Below are 18,467 nucleotides of genomic sequence, written 5' to 3'. Positions count from 1 at the left end.
CAGAAACTTCCAGGAATTCAATGATGCTCTCCTTGCTAAGCAGTGTTGGCGTTTGATTGTTGAGTCAGACTCGCTGTGGGCTCGAGTGATGAAAGTCCGTTATTTTCCAAATTGCTCTTTTTTGGTTGCTACGAAAGAGGGTCGCACCTCTTGGGCCTGGACAAGCCTTCTTGTGGGAAGGGAATTGATTCAAAAGGGGGTTCATTGGTAGATCATGGGTGGGGAGGAGGTTCATCTTTGGGTTGATAGATGGCTCCCCGCTTTACCGATAGGACATCCCACTCATTCGGGTGGTGTTTCAGTAACTAAAGGCACACGTGTAAGTTCATTAAATTGCCCAATTACCAAGACCTGGGACATTGATTTTCTCCTGCCATTCCTATCGACGAAGGATTGCGCGGCAATCAGGGATACCCCAATTGGGAACCCTCGAAGGAAGAATCAATTCGTTTGGGCGGCTAACAGAAATGGCAGCTATTCGGTTAGGTTAGGTTATTCATGGGTACAATTGTGATCCCTAGCTTTGCAAGATCACCGTTCCCCCTTCACTCGTTCTGTTCCGAAGAAGCTGTGGAAGGGCATATGGAGGGTCAAGGTGCCAGCTAAGGTTAGACACTTTCTTTGGAGTTCTCTCCATAATGCTTTAGCTACTTTGGCTGTGCTATTTAGGAGATGTTCTTTCCCAACCCCTACATGCCCAATATGTTTATGTCAGGAGGAAACTATTGAGCATATTTTTCTTCTCTGCCCTAGGGTCAATTCAATTTGGTTTGGTGGGGCTCTTAAGTATAACATCCATCATATGAGCATTTCTAGCTAGGTTTTTTTGCTACTCTATGTCTTCACTACTAGTTTGGGGTCTTCGGCGAGTAGAGAATGGGTATAGACTTATGTGGCTTTCACTTGTTGGCATATTTGGAAGTCCTATTGTGATTTTGTCTTTAACCATGTCCCTATCATTCCCTCAAAGGTAATTTTGGGTATTTGTAATTCAATTGCTAAGTTCTTTAATGCTCGGTTGGTCCCTAAGGACTCGAGGACGGTGGAACTAGGTCGGGTCATGCAGGTTACAAGGTGGACCCCCTGTCTCCCCTTTTGTTAAAGTAAATGTGGATGCAAGCTGATCTAGGTTGACTAAATCTGGTTTGCTACGGTGGTGGCTTGGGATGTGAGGGGGATTTCATTGCTGCGGCGAGGTACCCCGTTTCTGCTTCTTGTGTTGCGATGGCAGAAGCTTTGGCTCTGCTCTGTGGTTGCGAGTTAGCGGTCTCCCTGGGTATTAGCTCGGTCATTTTTTAATCTGATTCTCTGGAAACTATTTCTTGTCTTTCGAAGTTTCTACATAATGGCAATTGGGAGGCTTTCCCTATCTTGGCAAATGCGTGGGATTTGGGTGAAACTTTCTAGAATTGTCACTGGTCTTGGGTTTCAAGATCGGCCAATATTGCGGCGGATTCTCTTGCGTCGTTTAGTAATTTGGAGATGTGTAATGTTGTTTGGGTCAATCGACCCCCATCTTCATTGATTTTTATCTTGAACAATGATGGCTTACCTTGTCCTCATTAGTTTCTCCTTTTGGCAGTGTAGAGGGCGACACCTTTGCTTTGCTGCAACGTTCTCCTTGTTGTACCCTTCTGCACTGTGTTAGTGGTTTTTATGTATTTGCCTCTGTGTAGGCTTTCGGTGTTTACTTTTGGCATCTTGGCCTTGGAATGAATTTCTTAGTTTACCAAAAAAAAAATACAGTTTCTCACTTTAAACTGAACTTGCGTGGATCCTAACTTTTCCCCATCCTGCTGGCCCATGCACTGGAATATGGGAATCAGCAGTTTGTCATTTTGGTGCTGCTTCTGTTTCAGAACACCACAGAGTTGATATATGCGTTCTTACATTCTTGAATTGTTGAAAAAATTGGTGTATTATAAGGCTCAAATTCTGGATCCTCATCCAACAATAAATATACCTAATGATAACACTAATGAATAGAACATAAATAATGATATTATGAATGAAACATAGCTATGGGCTTTACTCTTTCTACGCAAACAATCATTTTCTACACTGTTTGCGTATCCTAAGTTATATTGCACACTGTCGATGTCGATAGATGCCAATTGTAAGTTGTGAGTGTCAAAGAACATGTGCTCACTATTTCTTGACATACAAGTAACTTGGTCAATCCGAGTTAATAGTTGAGAAAATTATGGAGCCTTATTTGGTTAGATTTAGGAGTCCTTATTTAGTGCAATTAATTATGAAAACCTTAATTAATTGACAAAGAATTCATTACCATTTAGAACTATAATGAAATCCTAATTGATTTGGAATATCCCTTTAATCGATTAATAGGCCGGATTAAAGGGACGAGCGTCTATATATTAGGACATATTAGGAGGTCCCTGCACTCACAACATTATCCTATCTTGTGTTAAAAACCCTATTTGATAGCAAGGACTATTGGCTGCTGAAGTGTAGAGGACTCCTTTTGAAACCCTAGAAATCATGGCTTCTTTTTCCTCCGCTTTGGAAGATAACTTTATTTCCCTTTAATTGTTTGATTGGTTTATTGTAATTATTTATGTTTTATCTGTGATTCTAGTAACTTGTTTTTCAATTACTTCTTAGACCAATAACATTCAAGAGTAAGCATGTTGACTGATGTCAACATATACCAATAACTTTTAAGCAAGCATGCCGACAAATGCCAACATATACTGAGTCGGTCTATCGACATATGGTTATAGCAACACGACTCGGTATCGACATATGGCCATTGCAACACATACAAATACAAAGGTATGAGGCTAGAAACTACCCTACTCAATGCCCATAGAGGCAATTCGTTGAGCAATTAGAATATAGTTTACAAGAACATCTCCGATTTCAAAAAAACAACACACAACTTTTTTATAAAAGATTTCTGAGCTTGAAAGATCAGCTGACCCACATTGCCCCCAAGATGGATCTGCCCCTGGTGGCCATATTTAAATACTTTTCTCAAAAAGAGACAATAGTGTGCTTTTAGTTGGACTTTGGACAAAGATGGGATAGAATATATTTTATTGATGGCAGAAGATCGTCCTCAATAAAAGACAGTTTCCCACTTTTGCATTATCGTGAGAATTGGGAATTCAGCTTGAGGATCATCATATAACTTGTCATTTGGTTGCTGCTTCTGTTTCAAATCAAATAATTGAGGGTCCCTAGTTGATATGTACATCCCCACATTCATGGACTGGTGAAAAAAAAGAAAAAGAAAAATAAAAGTATCAAATTGTCAATGGGGCAGAGAAAAAAACTAGGCTTTATGAAGAACACTTTTCTCATAGTCATATGAAATATGAAAGCTGCAAGACTTGTTTGAGTGTTTGTACACGCAATTTTATTTCCCATCTCAATTTCTTGTAGCACAAACATGCCTACATATGTGTCTCGAAGTCTTTGCCAAGGTCACCAAAAAGAGGATTTGGAGATGGAGGTTTTAACTGCTCACCAACTTCCTCGTGGGGAATATATAGAGATTTTTAAACCCAAATTTGAGCACAACAGTTGGTTAAATCATCATCTACCAATCAAGACCCTATGACAAAGTTTAATAAGTACTTGGTGATTAGTTAAAGGCAGATTATTGTTCTCCTACACTCAAATAAAATAATAAGATCGAAATAGTATCTATAATATTTAAATAGTTAATCAAGGAATTAAGCAAGAAATGCAATTCACTTCTCACAGTTGAAGTTAGGTCATCTAATTATTCATCAATCCTCGTACACAATATACCTATAAATGAAACCTCTCTCTCATATTATGTCTCATCTCATCTCACAAATTAAAAATGGCAAAGCTGCTTCAAATTCTGGTTTGTGTTCTTCTTGTTCTTGGATTTGCATTGACAAGCTCCGCCACAGTTTACACAGTTGGGGACACCTCCGGCTGGGACATAAGCACTAACCTCAATTCATGGCCCAACGACAAGAAATTCAAAGTCGGCGATGCGCTATGTAAGTATACATACATTATCCTATGACTCAAATTGAAACCAAAGAGCTTATTTTCTGTTGAATAACAATACGAGCAATTCTTGAATAACCTCCTCAAAAGGTTAATGCAAATACACGATTTTTTGTTCTACATCTTCTAGCTATATATAAACTCTCGTTTACTTTTGGTCATTGAGAAAACTCTTGTTTACTTTTGTGGTTTTGAGAAAACAAAACTTTGATGAATAACGAACCGATTTCAAGCAAATAATATAAATTTCATTAGGTAACTTACTTCCATTTAATTTCTTTTTAATTTTTTGTTTATTTTTACAGCGTTTCAGTACTCATCATCTAACAGTGTGAGTCAAGTGACCAAAGAAAGTTTTGATGTTTGCAACACAACAAAAGTTATAAAGAAATATACAGGAGGAAACACAACAGTTACATTGACAAAACCTGGTGACTGGTACTTTGTGAGTGGGAGCAAGTTGTATTGTTTGGGAGGGATGAAGCTCGTAGTAGAAGTAGAAAACAACCAGGCTTATGCGCCGGCCGGTGTGCCGGAGGCAGCAACTGGTTCCGGCCAAGGGGATCCTCCAAACCCTACTACTAAGAGCAACACTCCCACCTCATCTGCTTTTATCAACTGTGGACCTAATGCCTTTGTGCTGGCCATCTTTGGTCTTATTGCTGTCACGCTATATATGGATGTGACTTTTGGAGATTTTGTATTTGTGATGAAATTATATTGACAATTTGAGTTTTGTATTTGTATTTGTGATGAAATCATATACATATTGGTATATTACATATGAATATATAGCAGGCTAGCAGCCGCAGGTTTCGATGCATTCTTAAGTTTCCTCTTAATTTCTCAAAGTTTAAGATTTGATTACAATTAGATTATGATTTACAGCTAAACAATTAGATTATAGCTAAATCTAAATTCATTAAGTACAAATCATGATTATTCATAAAATTAGAGTACATATATCTTATAAGGTCTGGCTGCTGATGAAAGTCGACGTGCACAAAGCCAATTTCTGCTTGTTCATTTCCATATCAGGAAAAGAAGAATTTTGAGAGGCAATTGAGATATTAAATTAACTTTCATTTCTTACGGTCTACGCAAAAGAAACGGGTCAAAATTAACAGTAATTGTTTTATTATCATCTTGTATGTGGCTGTGGCTGTGGCTGTGGCTGTAGCTGTATTAACCACCACCAACAACCTGTCATTTTGCTTGAACCAACTTAGGTTACATCAAATGATCAAGGAAAAGCTTTGACATTTAATGTTCCAACACGTAAGTAATCTAATGATAAATGATAGAATAAAAAAAGTATATCCAGGTCTGCATCACTCGATTTTTATTTACTTGGAGCAGATTTTAGATTCGATTTACACTAATACAATGACATATGTACATACTTGAGTATTAAGTTTTAATTTTTTTATGAGCTCGTTTAAAAATATTTTTAAAATGCAAACGTCTTTTATGAAAATATTTTTTATATCAATTTTTAGTAAAAATCTTAATATAGGTCAATTAATTTAAAAATGTGTAAGTAATGCTCACAATGGGTGTTCATTTTCGATTCTTATCCTCCCGTGGTCCCACCTCATGTGGGTAAACTACCCGCCAACGCCAAGCTCCCAGAAGGCGCGACACAATTCCTAGAAAATAACATACAAAATTAAACCAAATTAATTAACAACACATATAAATTGAAGAAATCATGTTATTTATTTTCCTGGAAAATAAAATAATATTGATTATCCAAGAACATGGTGTGTGTATCAGTGTATGGGCATATCCTTTTTTATTTTTATTAATTTGGATGAAAATAAAATTATGAAGAAATAAAAAAAATATTCAACAAAAAAATTAATAAAGAAATAATATAGTAAATAATGAAACGTCACGAAAGACGAAACTCCCATTTTAGTCCAGAAGCAACACGTCACACCCAAAAATGCTCAAAAGCTTAGCCGCCATCTCCACCACCTCACCACTCATCTCCACCGCCACCACGGCAACAGCCCCCAAATTCTCTCTCTGTAACCCCTTTCTTTCTCTCTCTAAGCTCCGACCCAAACCCGCCTCCAATTTCCCGCAAACCCACCGGACCATCTCCTTCCGCACCCCCCAAATGAACATCCTCAACAAGCTCGGGTTCGGCCCCAAGACCGCCGACCCCAACTCCGAATCCTCCGCCATCGCCCAGGGTCCCGACGATGACGTTCCGGCTCCGGGTCAGCAGTTCGCGCAGTTCGGAGCTGGGTGCTTCTGGGGTGTCGAGCTGGCGTTTCAGCGAGTGCCCGGCGTGACGAAGACGGAGGTTGGGTACAGCCAGGGGTTTCTGCACAACCCAAGTTACGAGGACGTGTGTTCCGGCACCACCCAGCACTCGGAGGTCGTGAGAGTGCAGTACGACCCTAAAGAGTGCAACTTTGAGAGCCTGCTCGATCTTTTCTGGTCCAGGCACGACCCAACCACGCTCAATCGCCAGGTGGGTTGCTCTAAATTTTGATAGTTTGTATGGGTTGGACCAGTTTTTGTGAAATTTGATTGCTTTGGGTTAATAATCGTCTGTGTTTATTGATGAATTTTGGATAAACTTTGATTGATAAATTTTGGGGTTTTTTTTTCCGCAAGTAATAAAATTGTGTGTCAGTTTGTGATTGATTTGTTTTGCTTCCTGAATTTATCTGTTTTGTTTTTCTTTGTGTGTGCTACTGAGGTTTTTGAAGAAATTGAGGTTTGGCTCTCTGTAAGTTACTTATCAATCTCATTCAAAATTTCAAATCAGCAGAACAAACAAAAGGAGATTTTGATTGACCATTCAACTTCTTGTATTGATATAGTTAGTCCTAATTTGGTCATTTGCTAAATGTTGTTAACTTGTTATCTTAGTAGAGAAGCTATATCTTTTTAAGCAAGTTACTACTGAGAATTCAAATGTTTAAACATCGCTGTCTAGATGCTCCGATTATGAATACTGCTGTACGTTTAGGCATTCTTCTGTCGTGAAATAGGCGTGAATGTTCTCATGAGAATGTCTACCTCTCTGAATACCGTAGTGAAGAATATGATAGGAACTTTGTCTAAGAAGCTCTCTTGCAGTTGCTTCAGTAGATGTCCCATTGTTGATTGTTCAAAGCATTCACTTTAGGAATTTGGCTTCTTTCTTTTTGAATTCGTGGTAAGTTAGTAGCATGAGTAAAAATCATGTTTATTAAAAAATATATGAGCAAATACATTTTTTATGTTTATGTTATGTTCAGTTCAGTATGGTTTCTGTTCAATTGCTGGAATTTTGCTTTGAGTTCATACAGTTACTTGAGGTCGTTTAGATTCTTGAGAATAGATGGCATAGACTGGTGTTAAATTGGAAGCCTGTTAGAGGATGAAATTAGGAAGTAGGGTGCACTATTTCCATTTCGGGCAATCGATGAGGTTATCTTCACCTGTTGATAGAATTCTCCTGAACTATTATCTTTCAAGTTTTAACTGCTTACAAGAGTTCTGCTAATGGTATAGTCCTCCTGTTAAAGAAAGCATTGGGGAACACAAAGGAATAGTAAATAGGTTTATTTTGGATTTTATTAAGAACGTACATGACATTGTATGAGGGGATGTCCGACGTGGTTAAGGGCTTAAGTCGTAGTCCAGTTGGTCTCCAAGTTCAGTTTCCCCTATCAAAATATTGAGATAAATTACACATAGAGAGGGCAGCCTAGTGCCTTAGGCTCGTAGTGTAATACACCCAACGAAAAGATGCTCTATTGCTATTAATTCTCGTAACTAATTTCTTTGTAATGGTAAGTTACCAAAACACGTGGCCAGTTCCAGTACTTTGCATGAGGGTTCAAGTTACCAAAGAAGGGAATGATAAAATTAGCAGAACAAGTTCTTGAACAGGACTTCAATGAGTTGCATATAGCAGCGTTGGTCAATGAGAGCTCAGTTTCAGTATTGAAGATCATTGTATAACCTAGGATTGAGTGGACATTATTATTTGCAGGACTTGGCTTGTTTATGATTCCTTGTTTCATGTTATAAAACTCTTATTTAATTAACCCAAAATTCGTCTTTTGCATGTCAATATCTTTTGTCGTCTCTCTTTTTCACATCCTTAAGCCTATGTTCTATTCATGTATCCGTCCTAGTTATTCTCATAAATAAAAATTCTACTATGTGATTTTTATTTTTTTTGGAACAAACGATATTATCTACACTAAAGGGCGAGGGGTTGGGCTTAGCCTCACAATGGGCTAGCAATAATGTGGTTCAAATTCGCTTTTGGCGAGAATCAAACCTAAGACCTTTCACTTACAAGTGAAGAGGAATACCACTAGACTGAAGTACTAAGTGGCTACTATGTGATATTTGATTATTCTTATTTGAGCGTGATCCAAAAAATTATATTTGTCTTATGACTCGGGGAACCATAACAGTTTATCCATCTGTAATGGGCAGGGGGGTGATGTCGGGACACAATACAGATCCGGAATATACTTCTACACACCTGAGCAAGAGAAGGCAGCACGAGAATCTCTGGAACAACACCAGAAGAAAGTGAACCGAAAGATTGTCACAGAGATCCTTCCTGCCAAGAAGTTCTACCGAGCGGAGGAGTACCATCAGCAGTACCTTGCAAAAGGGGGACGTTTTGGTTTTAGTCAATCTGCTGAGAAAGGATGCAATGATCCAATCCGATGCTACGGCTAATCTATTTGGTAATGTCTCGTAATGCAAAACCGTACCCGTTATTGTTCATAGGTTGATGCTTTTGTCCATATATTTGACATGTGACTAGCTTCCGCGTACTTTGTCGAGTAAAGTATGGTATGAGTGATCCTGGATCTATAAGTAATTTGTACTTTTGCGTGTGTTGCCTCATCTACTATTGGATAAATTTGGAAGTGGAGAGCTGGTGTCTTCACTTTTGTGTTAAGCTTTCTATCTGGCAATTGGTTTTGTTAATATTTGTTATTGGCACTCTTACCTGTTCCAGGTAAGCTTCTTTTTCTTATTAGAAATCAATCCTATGCAATCTTTTCTCTGGAGTCGCACTAATTTAAGCTCGATTTCCCAATACATGCAGCTTCTACTCAAATGAGTAAAACTTGAATTTGACGGCTTTCATACCCCCGGTGTCTCTCTAGCACCCATCACGTGAGTTGCACTCATCAAGTGACCTCACGTGATGAGTGTTGCAGAAACGCGGGCTATGCAAGTTCTTTTTGTTCGAAAAGCTCATTACCGATGTCCCCGCTTTGATAGGCTATGCATGGAATATATGGGTAAGGAATTACCCTAGAATATAAAAGTTCCTTAGGGTAAACGGAGAGAATTGGTAAGTAACATGCACTACATACCTATATACTTTACAGGTGAGCATGAGCAAACCAAAATGCTGGAAGTCAGGGAGTGAGAGGGCATATATAAAAAGGAGTTTTAACGAAAAGCCCACGGTACTCTTCACTTTAACGAAAAACCACATTTTTACACTAAAAAGTCAAACTTGGTACTATTTACTTTACCTTTTATTTTGTCGTTATCGTTAAAACTCAAAGTTTTCAAGTTATTTTTATTAGTTTTCCTTATATAAATTGGGTAAGTACGGTGTCATACTATAAGCTACGTGACGTCCACTCCCTTGCCATAAACAGAGATACAGAAGCAAAGTTGTAAATCTAGAGAGAGAAATATGTCAGTTCAGTAATTAACTAATTTACTAGAACAGTAATTAATTAGATGTTAAATCTCAATTATTTGTGTGTTAAGTAGGTATTAGGTCATGTGTGTTTTGTATTTGGATTAGGTGGTTGGTCCTGGATCACACATGAGAAGAGAACCAACACATGGGAGGTGAAGACTGAAGGGGACATATGCTTGCCTTGCGTCCCATGTATATCTACTGTATGCCCATTTATGAGTCCCCAATGCAAAGGATTTACGTAGAACAGGTTTATCGTTATTATGGCATTCTGGATTATTAGTAAAAAATCATGCATAGACTCTCTCCACATGACATTTTAGTAGTGATTTGTAATGCCACTACGGTGGTGGAACTGTTATATGAAAATCTCTCTTTCCTAATCAATCTAGTTCATGATTCTTCATTTAATAAATGATAGAACATTGCGTAAAGCTCATATACTTTTTATTCTGCATGTGATGGTCAATACCAAAATCGAAAATAAAAAAATAAAATAGTTTCTTCCAATACCTATTTTAGATAAGTAAACATAGGCCGGTCTCGAGACTTTGAGAGCCTTGTGCGAGACTCAAATAGAGGCTCTTATAAGGTCGAAATTTTTTGTTGCTATTATATTTTTATATTTTGTTTATTGTGTATAAATTGATATAGCACAAAAGAAAATAGATAAAATGAAGCATTGTGTGGTGCCTAGGTACAGAAATAAGAAGTATGAGAACACTTGCGCTATCGCTAAGAGCTTAATATGGTTAATTAGTGCACCATTAAATGTATATAATTTATATACGGATAAAATAAAATCGTAAATCAGAGGCTCCTCTCGAACTAGGAGCTCTGTGTGGTAGCACCATCATTTGCATACCCTCATAATCGGCTGTAAAGATGAGATAAAAATCAAACATTTAGAATAAGGAAACGTGAGAGCACGGTCAATGCAGAGAGGATAACACAGATGAGTGAGCTAGCAAGCAAGTGCCAGCAGTATGTTTACGAGCACGGAGCATATTTGACCAAAATATTTGCTGTAATATCACCTACACTTTCTTCTTTATTCAACAAATTAATATTTCACATCACTAAATCATCAGATCATGCTCCATCGTGCATATGGTTGGACTGGGTCTACACAGAAAGCAACAAGCTGATTAATTAGCTGCAATAATCAGTGGTTTGCCGGTTAATTATTACTTATTATTACCCCGATTTATTAACCCTAACCAACAAAACCAACATTTCAGCCATCCTATAGCCAGCTTAATGATTGTGAACAATATTAGGACTATTTTTTCTTAAAAGTTTTTTTTTTTTTGGTTGAATTTTTAAAGTTCAATATATACAGATAACTTCAGATGACTGTCATTTTTTAAAAACTTATTCGGTATTATATTTCAGCGACGCGAATCAAGCCATGATATACAGAGGCCATAGAGACTTTTGTGCACTGCCAAGTGCCAATGCAAGAAACAAAGCTGTCAACCAAGGAAATATATAGCTGTTTTAAATTTTTAATTCTTTTAGAAAAGGGAACCGTAATTCATACAAGAAACAAAGCTGTCAAGCAAGAAAAAACCAGCAGAGACACAGAGAGAGGGAGAGCGAGAGAGACGACTCACGGTCTGATACTCCGATCTGATACGTTGCAAATAGCCAAAAGGCGAACAAGTTAGCTAGGATTTTACTTGCTGCAAATCACACTTTTAATTTTATGGGGGACAAGATTAATTTTGTAAAATATAATATATATATATATATATGTATATATATGTATATATATTGTTTGCTTGGTAAGGAAAGCTGGCAATGTGGGTGATGATTAAAAGTTCATACCAATTACCAACAGTGGAAAAGAAAGTCCTATTCTGAAATTATTGCAGCAGGAATTTCATAGGAAGTTGGTCTGTGTCTTCACCTTTACTTCTTGGATTTGGTTCAGAAATAAAGGGATTATTATATATAGTTTTACACTTATCTTAACGGAAAAAAATTTCAATGTACCGAAAATACGGCCTGATATTCTAAAAAAATACTGCAAGAGGATCATTAGGTACATTAATGATTTTGTGAGCAAACAATTTCATTTTCTCTAAAATTTGATTTTCGTACAAACATATTTCCTTTTTAAAATTTGTGTATTTTCTTTCTATTTAAAATTTGTTTAGTTTCATATTTCCTTTTTCTTTAAGGATTCGGTTTTATTTTTTATTCCTTGAATCTTCGTACAAGTAACACAGCGCAAAATAAAAAATAAAATAATATCAGAAAGGAAAGCCTATATATACGAAGCAACCAACAGAAAAAAGAAAAGAAAAGAAACCAACAGAAAAAAAACAGAGCAAATTAAACACAACCATGGCTGATCAGCTCGAGACGTCGACGACGAGCCCAGAATCCATGCCAAGGATGATAGCCTTCATGTCCTCCATCCTCGAGCGGGTTTCCAACTCCAATGACCTGAACCGGCGGTTAGAGCCGACTCAGAAGCTGTCGGTCTTCCACTCCCTGACCACTCCCACCATCTCAATCCACAGCTACCTCCAGAGGATCTTCAAGTACGCCGACTGCAGCCCATCTTGCTTCGTCGTCGCCTACGTATATCTCGACCGTTTCACCCAGATGCAGCCATTGCTGCCCATCGATTCTTTCAGCGTTCACCGCTTGCTCATCACCAGCGTCTTGGTCGCTGCAAAGTTCATGGACGACAAGTAAGCTTTCTTTTCTTTTTCCCTTTTTTTTCGATTTCTTGATTTGGGTTGTTTTCTTTTGCTCTGATTCTTTCAAAGATTGTCCTTTTGGTGAGATTTTCAGATTTCTAATTCTGGGTTTTGTCTAGTTAATCAGATGGGTTAATTAAACTAGCTCAATTAAATCAAAAGTTTAATTTTTTTCTCTGTGCGGGCAACGCTAATTTGTTTACTTGTTGAACTGGGTTTTATTTACTTAACTAATGGGCTAGTTCATCTACCTCAAATTAATCAAGTTTTTACTAATTTCTTTGCTTGTTGAACTGGGTTTTGTTATTTGTGTTTCAAGATTCAAGCTTTTTTAACCCGAAATTTGTTGAATTAATACTCTTACGATCTCTCTGTTTTTACATAATTTTTTTTCTTCTGGATATGGTTCTTGAGGAGATTGCATCTCAATATTTTAAGTAGAAAATTAAAGTGTATTTTGGTGGAACATTGGGTAATTTTGCACGTCCAAAGTTTGTGATCACAGTTCTGTATTCTCTTCTTCTTCTTCATAATTCTGTCACGTAATTACAAAATTAGGTTAATAATTAGTAATGGCATCGCCGTTTGGAAGCAACCACCGCCAAAAAGGAGGATAGCAATGGCCATGTGAACGCCTCCCGTCTTTTATGTGGTGTTGCTGTCCATGCCTGTAATTTTCGGTTACGTCGTTGTTTTAGTATTACACGTGAATTAGTAAGATTATCCGACGGTGTGCATGATTTCTCATCACAAAAACTTAAGAGAAAAGGCGTCCGCTGGCATCATTATCGATGCTAACGACATCTCAATCAAAGGCCATGTTGATATTTGTATAGTTTGCCAAAAGTTAACAAAATCCACCTGTTTTTGCTTCTCATCAGAGCCATACATAATGCCTTAAAACTTTAACTAAAAGCTCTTGATACTGTTTCCTTGAACGAAAAACCATATTTTTACACAAATGTCAATTCTGATACTATTCACTTTACCCTTTATTTTGTCCTTATCGTTAAAACTCAAAGTTTTCAAATTTTTTTCATTAATTTTCCTTAAATTATAAGCTAATCTTTGGTCCTATACAAACCCATATAGTGGTCCAATATAACAGCAATAAGAGTAATGTTTGGAAGAGTAAATTTGGAGACTAAAATTGCAAACAAAATGATACGTCACCAATAGAAATGAACACGTCTATTAACATGTTTTTTACTTTCCAAAATTTAGTGTCCAAATTGAGTCTTCCTAGCATTACTGCAGCAATAAATAGCATCTTTAATTAATCACTACAGTTATTCAAAATATTTGGTTAGAACTTAGAAAACATAACTAATCAATCTTATCTACATTTTCTTCTTGCAGTTACTACAACAATGCATATTATGCCAGAGTTGGAGGGATTAGCACGCAAGAGATGAACCTTCTTGAGGTGGACTTCTTGTTCGGATTAGGGTTCCAAATGAACGTGACGCCGGTGACGTATTACACCTACTGCACTTACCTTCAGAGAGAAATGCTGCTGCAATATCCTCTGCAATTTGAAGAATCTCCTGTGGATTTGGCAAGACGTTTGAAGCTTCACTGCTCATTTGATGAAGATGAATCCACCCATCAAAAGCAGCTTTCAGTTTAAGCACTTATTGGTGTTGGAAAAGTTTGGGGACAATGTTTGTGGGTTTCTTCTGTATTTGGTTTAATCCAACATACATAGGTTGTTTTTTGAAGTTTTGGGCCATATGGGCTCAAAGCCCCCATTGGAGTTTTTGGGTGTGTATAGTTGAATGGTCTCTATGGTGTCAGCAGAAGCAACAAGTTAAAAGCTTTTCTTACATGAGCCCAATTCATGCTCATCTAAATTTGTGCAAGGTGCCCAATTCATGCTCGTTAAGGATCTGTTTGATAATTCTTTCGCTTATAATTTTTCTATTATTATTTATGCTCTTGTTAACTTGTATGAGTACTAGATGCAGAGATTTTTGTGACATAAGACGACATAATCTCTTTTAAAATGATTTGATTTCTCATAAAATTGCTCATTGTTCTTGATCCATAGAAGCTTAAAAAAAGAGGATCAAGCCATCTTCACATATGAGACACACAGGGGCCATCTTTAAGACTTTAACTAACTTAACAGGCTTCAATCCCATACAAGTCATCTACGTTTATGTAAAAGAAGATTTAACACGAAGTATATGAAAAATAAATGAGTCAAACTCGAAACGTTCTTTCAGTATTGAGAAGAGAAATATCAATATATTGAAATAGACAAAACGATGATTAGGGCTGTGAAGTAAACGTTTTACAAACTCACGTTGTTATCTGCTAAATTAAAAACATAAGCCATAGAGAGATGGCAACACATCAAACTATGAACTACCACACGAAATAATAAATATACGAGCAATGCTAATATTATTTGTCAAAGTCGCGTAAAATTTATTAAAAGCTTGCATGCATGTATCTAACTAGTTGTATAATATGCTTATCATATAGTACACACTTCAAACTGGCCTGGGGTTCATGAAACCCTAACTCTCAGCCAATTATCTCATCAGCCGTGGTTGTTTGTCCCTCCACCGCCACCAGCTCCACCACCACCGCCCGAACTTCCATAACCACCCCCAGACCCATAGCTGCCACCATGAGCTCCGCCACCCCCAGACCCAGAGCCTCCGCCACGAGCTCCACCACCCCCGGAACCATAGCCTGACCCAGAGCCATGTCCACCCCCAGAACCAGACCCATAACCATACCCCCTACCAAATCCAGTTGGTGACCTCCCGGATCCCGACCCATAACCCGATCCCCCACTCGGGGTCGCACTCCACCCCCAATTATATCCCCAGTTCGGCCCGTGTGCCGAACCGCTACCGCTACTTGGGGTCTCCTCGTTCTTCCTTGAGGACATTTCCCTAGAGCAAGAAGCTGCAGCGATCAAAAGAAAAAGGAAGAGCGTGAAGTGAAAAAAGTTGAGCTGCATTTTAGGTTAGGTTGTGTGAATGCTGGTGTATGTGAGTTGGGTTTTTCTGCATGCAGGTAAGTGGGTATTTATAATGGAGTTTGATGTGATGTTCACAGTGGCACGCACTTGCACTCCCGTGACATTAATTAACACTCGATTTCAAATTAGTCGGACAATTATGTGGCTCCAAGGTCGGCATATGGGATAATTTTATCCATAAAAAAAGCACTACAAGGACAGATTATAATTCCACCACCGCATTTCAAATGGTTATTACATGCATATGAATCACCCTACAACTGATTCAAGGAGACAGAATTATTTCGGTGGCTGTTGTTCAAGTTGATCATGCACTATCATGTTAGAAAGACATGTGTGATGATCATCATAGTGGAGTACCCTTTCGGTTTCTCGTGAAATAGAAAAATGTAAGAATAGAGATAATAAAACTACCGCGACACACAAAATTGACTTGTTCATACATTCTTTCATAAGTGTATCTGTATTATTGTATGTTATGCTCATATGTATTCATTGGCGGATCCATATAGGGATCCGGGGGATCCCAGGACCCTTCGGAAGTCCGAAGAAACACTTGTGATATGATCTTTAGGATCCTTCAACAATTTGGGCAGGTGCAGTGGAGAGGCTTGTTGCCTCCATTGGTGTGTAGGCAGTAATGCTTATAACAAAGAAGAAGAGGTTTTTAATTTTTGTTTTAAAAGACCTAGCCAAATCGACAGCTTTTTTTAGCCAGGTAGTTATAAAAAATTTAAAAACTAAAATATCTCTGTTTTCTCTATAGAGCTCGAGAACCCCGGTCTTTTCCAGTATCCCCAAATTATATTTAAGAACTCTCAGCCCCAATTGTTGTGACCTTCCAACTTTAAACCCAAGTTACCCTATTCCCCACCATCATTTGCCATTCCATCGCCTTTAGCTGCCTAATTTTATTTCTTCCAAATTCATTTAAGTTTTTTTAATCCTAGACTCTAGTCCTAACTCCAATTAATAATGTATATGTTACATTAACATATTTTACCTTTTTAGAGTCACTAATTGAGTTATGTTGCTGAGGCGAATTTGTTGGTTTTTTATTACCTTAGAGATTAATCTTGATTTATTCAATGAACCAAATTCAGTAGAAAATAGTGATATGAAACAAAATTAGTCTAATATTTTTTTTTTGGAGCTTTTATGTTGGGACTCCCCAAGCTTGAAATTTTGGATCCACCACTGTATGTATTAGAGAATATATTAAGTTCGATGAGTATATCAGTTTTTATGTTGGAAAATGGGGACACATGGCTACGTAAGCATGCAAACCAACAACACCACTATTTTAAAATTTTTTGTCTAGTGCCGCTTAAGCCCTGCCTAGGCATTAAGCGGCTGACCATTATCACGACTCCCGATTAATCTCTAGGCGTTTGAAAATTAAGAAAGAAGTCATAGACATGTCTAGGTGCCAACCTAGACATGCCTAGCTCACCTAGGCCTCCACCTAAACCCCTAAGCGCTAGATCCTTACCTGCAATCCGACTAACGTTTAACACCTTTTAGAACCTCGATAGCAATTATTGCAATTTGCTTTAAGTTGAGAGAAGCTAAAGGGACATTTGGCCTCTCTTCTTATCTATGGTGGAGTAGTGGCTCCCATGCCACATCTAACTCTGTCCAACCTCCACCTTCTAAGGTTTGAGTCATTTTGATGAAGTTGAAGATTCAACTCGTCCTGATCCATGTCAAAAAGAATGTCTTAATCATGACACGTGTACGTCAGATCAATGGTTTTCGAGTTTCTAATGAGAATCTGAGGGTGCACTACACAGAAAATATCTTTAGCCTATAGTAACGCGTACAATTATTGGACCACATTCAACTTTGTTTGGAGAATCTGGGAAAAAAGGATTGCAGCAAATGTTAAACTCAATGAGGAAATTAGATATATGATTGGAAGTATGAGATTTTCTTTGATGTTTCAGAATATCAAATACTTCAGGTTTTTTATTCGTTCAATCTTTGGTCAAAATAAACTCAAAATTTAAGATCAGATGGTTAAAAGTTCGAACTATCTCATACTTTAGACTATCATAATTTTTTTAATTTTATTTTTATATATAGACAAAGTCGGAAAAAATGTGTTATCCGATAGGTTGGATTTGTCTGGAATCTAAAGAGCAATGCTAGTGCATGCGCCAGAAATCTGCACATGCTAAAGCTCGTATTAGGGTTTAGTTGGCTATAAGTGTTACTGTGGGGACGTCCTCACTGTGCCGCATTCGTCAAGGACCAAATGGGCCTAGTGATCCACATACCGCACCATAAGCACAGTTATACTTCTGATTTCTTTGCACTACATACACACTGTGACGTGATATTACAATACGCTTGTCTTATACACATAAGTATCTATTTCATAACTCTATTTCAAAGAAATATTAAACATTAATTTCATCCACTTATGTTACATCATTGAATGTGAATTAGTAGCATAATATGGCAAGTTTCAACAAATAGCTTAAGTGACTATCAACTTTGGTCCACTGTAAAATGGACACATCAATAAGCGAAAGTATTGCTAGAATCCATAATGGATTAGAGTTCGAGCAATTTTTCTCTCATACATAAAGATGATATAAATATGTGATAAGAGTAGCATTTTTAATTCAGAACAAAGCGGAGTTGAGCAATTTTTCTCTGATGCACATGCCCACTTCAAGAGAAGACACAATTGATAGCAGCCCAAAAAAAGAATCATTGAGAAGCTGATGGCCTTGAAGCCCAGTCCAAGAGAAGGACTTGGGTGAAACGGGTGTTGTCCGGATTCTCAATCCAAGAAGAAATCAAGCAATTTTAGGGATGGGAAATACTGGAGAAAATAAATTTGTAGGCTAAAGAACATAAAGTTAATGATTGATTTATTAAGTGCTCATTTCTATTGGTGACACATTATTTTGTTTTCAAATTTAGTCTCCGTAACATTTTTTTACGAGACAAATACAAGCATGTTACAGTGCCACTAAGAAGTGACGTCACATTAATTGTTTAACTATGTCATCAAATTTTCTTCCTTGCATTAATG

At 37.5% G+C, this 18,467-nt stretch overlaps 4 protein-coding genes across 4 annotated transcripts; 3 read left to right on the top strand and 1 right to left on the bottom strand.

Annotated features, from left to right (window-relative positions):
• The first annotated feature begins 3,804 nt into the window (after positions 1–3,804).
• Positions 3,805–4,834, top strand: LOC126630130 (mavicyanin-like). The gene is made up of 2 exons (XM_050300273.1): positions 3,805–4,001; positions 4,317–4,834. The coding sequence occupies exons 1-2, from the start codon at positions 3,836–3,838 to the stop codon at positions 4,733–4,735; spliced, it is 585 nt and encodes a 194-aa protein (XP_050156230.1). The 5' UTR covers positions 3,805–3,835; the 3' UTR covers positions 4,736–4,834.
• A 1,074-nt stretch (positions 4,835–5,908) lies between these two features.
• LOC126630105 (peptide methionine sulfoxide reductase A1-like) lies at positions 5,909–8,944 on the top strand. Its single transcript, XM_050300258.1, has 2 exons — positions 5,909–6,496; positions 8,467–8,944. The coding sequence occupies exons 1-2, from the start codon at positions 5,960–5,962 to the stop codon at positions 8,716–8,718; spliced, it is 789 nt and encodes a 262-aa protein (XP_050156215.1). The 5' UTR covers positions 5,909–5,959; the 3' UTR covers positions 8,719–8,944.
• Positions 8,945–11,890: 2,946 nt separating this feature from the next.
• LOC126630112 (cyclin-U4-1-like) lies at positions 11,891–14,323 on the top strand. The gene is made up of 2 exons (XM_050300260.1): positions 11,891–12,414; positions 13,783–14,323. Exons 1-2 carry the CDS (start codon positions 12,062–12,064, stop codon positions 14,051–14,053), a joined length of 624 nt encoding a protein of 207 aa, XP_050156217.1. The 5' UTR covers positions 11,891–12,061; the 3' UTR covers positions 14,054–14,323.
• Positions 14,324–14,653: 330 nt separating this feature from the next.
• On the bottom strand, positions 14,654–15,458 carry LOC126630120 (putative glycine-rich cell wall structural protein 1). Its single transcript, XM_050300268.1, has one exon. The coding sequence runs from the start codon at positions 15,398–15,400 to the stop codon at positions 14,972–14,974; it is 429 nt and encodes a 142-aa protein (XP_050156225.1). The 5' UTR covers positions 15,401–15,458; the 3' UTR covers positions 14,654–14,971.
• Between the last annotated feature and the right edge of the window lie 3,009 nt (positions 15,459–18,467).

The sequence above is a fragment of the Malus sylvestris genome, chromosome 1, assembly GCF_916048215.2.
Source record: "Malus sylvestris chromosome 1, drMalSylv7.2, whole genome shotgun sequence".
Lineage (NCBI taxonomy): Eukaryota > Viridiplantae > Streptophyta > Magnoliopsida > Rosales > Rosaceae > Malus > Malus sylvestris.
This window is presented reverse-complemented; position numbering and strand designations above follow the sequence as displayed.

What these genes read in the sequence shown, in the direction of transcription:
- LOC126630112 (XM_050300260.1), top strand. Translation starts at nt 12,062, where the DNA reads ATGGCTGATCAGCTCGAGACGTCGACGACGAGCCCAGAATCCATGCCA. An exon ending in GCAAAGTTCATGGACGACAA is followed by an intron (nt 12,415 to 13,782) that starts GTAAGCTTTCTT and finishes TTCTTCTTGCAG; the next exon opens with TTACTACAACAATGCATATT.
- LOC126630105 (XM_050300258.1), top strand. Translation starts at nt 5,960, where the DNA reads ATGCTCAAAAGCTTAGCCGCCATCTCCACCACCTCACCACTCATCTCC. An exon ending in CAACCACGCTCAATCGCCAG is followed by an intron (nt 6,497 to 8,466) that starts GTGGGTTGCTCT and finishes TGTAATGGGCAG; the next exon opens with GGGGGTGATGTCGGGACACA.
- LOC126630130 (XM_050300273.1), top strand. Translation starts at nt 3,836, where the DNA reads ATGGCAAAGCTGCTTCAAATTCTGGTTTGTGTTCTTCTTGTTCTTGGA. An exon ending in CAAAGTCGGCGATGCGCTAT is followed by an intron (nt 4,002 to 4,316) that starts GTAAGTATACAT and finishes TTATTTTTACAG; the next exon opens with CGTTTCAGTACTCATCATCT.
- LOC126630120 (XM_050300268.1), bottom strand. Translation starts at nt 15,400, where the DNA reads ATGCAGCTCAACTTTTTTCACTTCACGCTCTTCCTTTTTCTTTTGATC.